This window comes from Helianthus annuus, chromosome 14 (assembly GCF_002127325.2).
Source record: "Helianthus annuus cultivar XRQ/B chromosome 14, HanXRQr2.0-SUNRISE, whole genome shotgun sequence".
Taxonomy (NCBI): domain Eukaryota; kingdom Viridiplantae; phylum Streptophyta; class Magnoliopsida; order Asterales; family Asteraceae; genus Helianthus; species Helianthus annuus.
In genome coordinates, this window is record NC_035446.2 from 63,305,105 (window position 1) to 63,311,458 (window position 6,354).

Here is a 6,354-nt window from a genome sequence, read left to right on the forward strand (position 1 = left end):
TTCAGGTCTGATGGTGATGTGAAGAAACTAACAAGGGAACAAGCTCTTGGCCTGAGTCTTAAAGATTTGCAGGATCTCCTTGATCTTCCACTTAGCAGGGATGATGATGATACAGATGCCTTAACTTTTGAATTACAATTCAAAGGGCAAATAAGGGAACTGCTGATGAGGCAATAAAGATCTATAATAATGAAGAGTTTTGGCATTATCTGTTCCAGGGGGAGATTGTTGGGATTGAACCCTGCCAAAGGAACAGATAATGAAAGCCAAAACTGGATCAGAGCAATGGATCCAGAATAAGCAGATGTTTGGTTGCAAGTCTCTCCCCTTGAAAGTGGTTTCAACATCTGCTGACCTCCTATCTGCTGATCATGCAAACTGCTGACCTACAACTGCTGATCAAGTCAAAGTCTGATTGAAGAACTAAAGCTCTGTTGCTCAATCTACTGCCTTGGTTCAAGCACTTCTGATCATAACAAGTACTACTAGGTTCACAGCAGTGGAAGGATGCAACAGCTGTTTATGTTTGTCTTATGTATTGAAATGTAACATCAGTAGTTAGCATAACAGTGTTTGTATAGATCAGAGGTTAGAGTTTGTTAGGAGGTTAGATGTCACTTTCATGGTGACGTCAGCTTAGATGCTCAGTGGTTTGCAAGTGCCTATAAATAGAACAGTACAGGAACAGTACTCTGTACTGTTCTGTTTAGCTCTTTCACCATCTTCTTTCTGCACGAACAAACACTGAGCTCGGGCTGAGGGGGAGTTTGTATATCATACATGCATTGTAATCAGAGTTTAAAAATAAATTTAATCATTTGATTCAGTGTTGAAAATGTATGATTGAAAGCATTTCTTCTGTTTGATTGTGAAAAGTTTGCTTCCATTTAATTCCGCTGCACTACTCTTTCATTTGTTCATCTAAATTCAAACACAAATCACAATCAATCCAAACTCAGATCCTAACAGTGAAAAATCAAAAAAAAATTTGAAACACTCCCCAAGCATGGGGTACTACACACAATGCAACAATAAGTTGCTAATTTATAATATATAATATCCACATGGTACTCATCCAATAAACTTAAAGTTTAAAATTTTTGTTTTTATAAAAATAAAAAATAAAAAAGAGTAGTTGACTCGTATGTACGTTTTACACCTTTCATTTTAATTGTTAAATTTCGTTTTTATATATATAAAAAATTTATATTTTTCTAAAATTTAAAAAATAGTTTTTATAAAAAAGGTAGGATGTTAAGAGTTTATATCTTGATTAACTTTATATCATAGTAAGTTCAGTTTTTAGTTTAGTTTTAAAGTTTATTACTTTATTATTTTTTAATTAAGAAATACAAATTATTAGAATAATATCCAAGAATAACTGTAATATTTTATAATTTCAGTTTGACTATATCTAACTGCAATATCTATTTATTGAAACTTTAGGATATTAACTTATATAAGTTCAGTTGACTTGTAAATTTAGGATATTAACTTTATTTTATACTTTATTAATATGGTCCTGCATTATATTAACACCAAAAATAAAGTTCAAATATAAAATAAACTTTATTCATACGTCTAGATCAAACATAACAACTAAAAATGAAAAAAAAAACATAAAAACACTTGATAGATTTCATATTAGACTGTATGAAATCCGTTCCGCTTCTTAATTGACACTCGAGGTACTTTTAATCGGGTTTTCTGGTTTGTGCTTGAATCGGCAATATCTTCTAATTCCTCTTCTTTGTTATTGTCCTCAGAATCGTCTAAATTAATAAACTCACTCCTTTCCATTCAGAGAGTCTCTTGGATCTCTTCCTTTGAGTCTCAAACTTTTGATCCTTAAAAAAGACAAAAATCGAATACAAAAGTTAAAAAAAGATTAAATAAACACTAAAATTACCTCTTCACTAAATTCACATTGAAGATTAGACCTATATGGACTAAACATTGCACCATAAGAAATAATATCAACACTTTTATCACCATCATCTTGCAATAAAACATACATATAATAACATAACGAACATGTTAATATGAAAGATATACGCAAGAATAATACTTAAAAACCAGCAAAATCAATACCTTAGAAGCTTGTTCGACAACTGGGTTGTTTAAATTGGCATGTTCATCATGCAACTGAATCTGAAAAATCAAATAAGTTAACATTCACATAAAAGTAAATAAAAGAAAACAATTATTCACTGCTGCGATATAATAGATCTGACCTTAAAATTTTCAATCTCGCATGCTTGGTTTTTCGCAACAATTGAATTCAGAACTGTATCCGTTTTTTAACTTTGTTTAGCAATAGATACAAGAGTGTCCTGCTATGTATTTATAGTAGTAACTATAGAAGTACATTAGGGTTTAATTTTAGATTTGCCACCCCTTTATTTAGGAAGTTTGTTGTGATAGTTTTAAGTTTTTATAAGATATATCTAAGTATAGATATTAGGCAGTTTTAATAAAATAAAATGTGACACATAATATCTTCATTTTATGTTACGGTACTTTTAAAATTTTTTCTTTTTTTTTTTGCATATATAGATGGAGCCCATCTTGGTAGATTAGACGCATTAGATCATAAGTATTAGTTACTTGTATATTAAAGCATTGTCGACTTGTATCTTTTAATCCGTGCGCCGATATTGAACAAGACAACCATCGAAACGTCGACAAAAATGTGTAGGTCGTCATGCTATTTTTGGATTTTTTTTAACAATATAGTTTATAAGATATGTCAAGAATACGTAAAAAAAATTATAAGTTTGTTGTGAATGGGTGAATTGTAGCTAACTATCTATAATTTTGTTAAACCTTAGGGATTTAAGTGTAATAAGTTTAGGGGCTAAAAAATAAATAGTGTTTAAAAGACCAAACTGCCCTCATTTTAGGGGTCTTTCTATAAGTAAAAGGGGGGGGGGGAGTTCTTATTTTTTGGGTATCTTAAAATACTCCTCCCTCATGCATTATTATAATATAGTATAGATAACTTCTCACTTATGACTTCTTAAAAATTATACGTCAGAAGTTAAAAGTAATCCCAAACAACCCTTAAGAGTCAAGTAGAAAACTGAATAAAGCTTTAAATGTTATTTGTAATTAGATCCAACATGCATATCAAGCTATGCACATAATTAGGGGTGGCAACAAAAATTCAACCATGATATTTTGGGTTATTTTAGGCCTCTTTAAAAAAAGAAATAAGTCAGAATGGGCTGGGGATTTAGTCAAGATGGGTTAGGATGGGTTTTAAAATACTCAACTAAATTTTAACATGGGTCAGGATGGGGTTTTAGCTATCTAACCCTAAATCACCATCTCCACTTCCTTCAACCGTCAATGGAAACCCTAACTATCTCCCATCACCCTCTTCCGTCGTCTCTCCCTCGTACTTCCGTCCGCTCCGGCGTCTCCTCCACTCCTCGCTCCGTCACTCTCCTCCACCTCTCGCTTCCTCACTCTCAGATGCTCTGCTCAATCTCCAACCGCATCAGGTCAAAATTTATAAAACATTGATAGTTTTGGTATTTTTGCTCAGTTCGTTCGTTGATTTGATGTTTTTGTTGATTGTTTCGAAAACATTGATAGTTTTGGTTAATTTGATCAGTTCGTTTGTTAGGTCAGTATGATTAGGGACTGATGGATAATTAGTTCGGTGTAGTTCACTTTCAATTAATTTGATTTTTTTACTTACACTGGTGTTAAGTTGGTTAATCACTTGTTGTTTATGAAGCATGAGTCTACTGTTAAATTATGTGTTCGGATCGGGTGGGGATTGTTGTGGTTTGTTTACTGTGGGTTTGTTTTGGTTAGTTTGTTAGTTTCGGCTTTTCTGTTTGGTGGTATGATGAGATGGATAGTGGAGGAACCGGTACATGTAACGTAGAAGTTGACTTTTGAGTATACTAAAGATACGCCTACGGCTTTTGTGGCGATAAGTTCTTGTCCAGAGTCGTCTGTTATAGTGCACAATGAAAATAGCGTGATTGGGAGTTTTGTTGAATCACGGGTATACCGTTTGATCATGAAGTGCAGGCGACTGTTTCTTTAACTCTGCCGGAATCTGATTACAATATAAATCTTGCGATTTTTCAGGTGAGGGTGGATTTTCTGTCGAGTGATGGTAACGTTCTTGCGAGTACGAGGCAGCCGTGTATGTTGCGGTTTAAAAGTCAGCCAATTCGGCTTGTGTCAAATTTCTTGAAGCTGGCTTCTCTTCTAACCAGATATTCGTCAGAAACACACACGTTGGATATGAAGTTCAGAGGATATATTGAAAAAGACGTCCATACTTCCGGTTCGAGGGTCGTCATTGAACAACGTGCAGAATTTGCAAGGAGGGGTAGTGTTCCTAAAATATACTCCGCGTCTTTGAAGATAGAGTCTCGACTTCCTTTTGTAAAAAGGAATTTGTGGTATTCAAAGTGGTTGATATACATGTGGATTAGCGTTACGATGTATATAATGGAGTTGTTATTCACACTTCTATGTTGCCGGTCCATCATATTTCCATGGGAACAATCTTTGGGTCGTGATTTAGGTTCTTCAAATGACGGTGTACCTCAGAACAAGCCGAACGCTTCAAGCTAGCTGCACTTAGAGATTCCGATATGATTGATCATCCTTTGTTCATGGTATGCAATCAAACTCCTGCTCTACCACGTATAATCTTGATGATTAAAAATGAAAAAAAAGTACTTCATGTGATTTTTGTATTTTAAGATTCATTTGTGATATATATAACTTTTTATTGCGATTATATTATCAACCTAGTTCGTTCTTAACCACATGGGAAATTAATAATTTAACTAGTCGAGTCAAATTGTTCTAGAGTGAGAATGTAGATTTCAACTAATATGTTCTAGGCATTAATATTAAGGAAATAATTATAACTGCTTTTAAAATAATTTGGTAAGTTTTTCCTTTAACGTCTAAACTATTTCTTTAAGTTTTTTCTTTCAAATAATTTTTTAAACTATTTCTTTAACTTTTTTCTTTAAAATATTTTTTTAAAATTTTTTTCTTTAACGTCTAAACTATTTCACAAATCAGTCAAATACGTAATCAGTTTGTTTTTACTGAATTACATAAACATTATACCTTGAATAACAAAAAAAAAATGATTTGGGGGTTTTTATCCAACTAAAAAAATTAAAGTAAGATATTTATGTTATATAACTTATATAACATAAATATCTTTAGTTACTTAATTTTTTTTTGCAAATATGATATAAATATAAGTTTTAACACTATGTTTGTTATCAAGGTTTCTTGCAAATATGATATAAATGAAACAAATTTACACTGCATTTGATGTAAATATGAGAGAGTATTCTTGTGCAAACATGCCCAAGATCAAGTTTTAACCAAGGTTTTGACAACCGGATCGGATCGGTCACTCCGACTAGTTTGACTGGGATTTGGCGATAGTGGCGGTCCAGTTACATATGGATCGTTAGTCTCTGCAAAAATCGTCCGGTTCTAGTTGCTTGGCGGTCGGCCAGTCCGACAAGTTCTTTGTTCGGCAATAGTTAAAACTTTTAACTAAAGCGAGGAGAGAGAAAAATAGTATTTACTAGGAGAATTTTTGAGGGTTTTTTTACTATAAGAGAGAAAAAACTTGGGTAGAATGACAGATGCTTAAGTAAAGCCGATTTTGGAGCCTCATACTGTGAATGATGTAATAGTTGAGTAATTTTAATAAATTAAATTTGAATAATCGGGTAATATGACATAATATTGTTACGTTCAATGTAAAAATATCTATAAAATAAAGGCAATAATTTGAATCATAACAACAAATATTTAGACTAGGAGGGTCTTGCCAAACTTATAAAGTTGTCAAATTTAATTCGTAAACATACAACTCTCTCACAGTCAAATGCATCCGTGATATTAATGCATATTGTCACGGGGTTAGTTTTCGACCCCCGTGTGGCGTCCCCAAGTCCCGGGGACAAGCCAATCCATCCCGCTTCTTTGTGTGGGTCACTGGTTTCGTCCTGCCTTGGACTCATCAGGAGAGCGGCGCCAGCTCTCGACCAGTGGTGCGTTCGTCGTCTGCACGACTAGGCACGTACACCTCTTCATTGACATTGACTCCGTCCCCCGATAAAGTCCAGGACTAGCCAGTAACCCAAGCGTTCAAGCACAGCCCATAGCATTGCGATCTTCAAACATTTGGCCCGTGACACTCTCCCACCACCATTTCATGCACGTCCTCGTGCATGCTCGCCGTCCCATACCAGCTCGCATACTTGACAATGCATGATCCCCTTATGTTGAGCATGATTCACTTTGGGAGGGTAGGACACCCGAAAGCACTGCAACAATGATCTTCTG

General features: G+C 34.2%; 1 protein-coding gene across 1 annotated transcript; it reads left to right on the plus strand.

Annotated features, from left to right (window-relative positions):
• The first annotated feature begins 3,311 nt into the window (after positions 1 to 3,311).
• On the plus strand, positions 3,312 to 4,796 carry LOC110927382 (seipin-2). The gene is made up of 2 exons (XM_022171063.2): positions 3,312 to 3,506; positions 4,108 to 4,796. Exon 2 carries the CDS (start codon positions 4,168 to 4,170, stop codon positions 4,600 to 4,602), a length of 435 nt encoding a protein of 144 aa, XP_022026755.1. The 5' UTR covers positions 3,312 to 3,506; positions 4,108 to 4,167; the 3' UTR covers positions 4,603 to 4,796.
• Positions 4,797 to 6,354: the final 1,558 nt, after the last annotated feature.

What these genes read in the sequence shown, in the direction of transcription:
- LOC110927382 (XM_022171063.2), top strand. Translation starts at nt 4,168, where the DNA reads ATGTTGCGGTTTAAAAGTCAGCCAATTCGGCTTGTGTCAAATTTCTTG.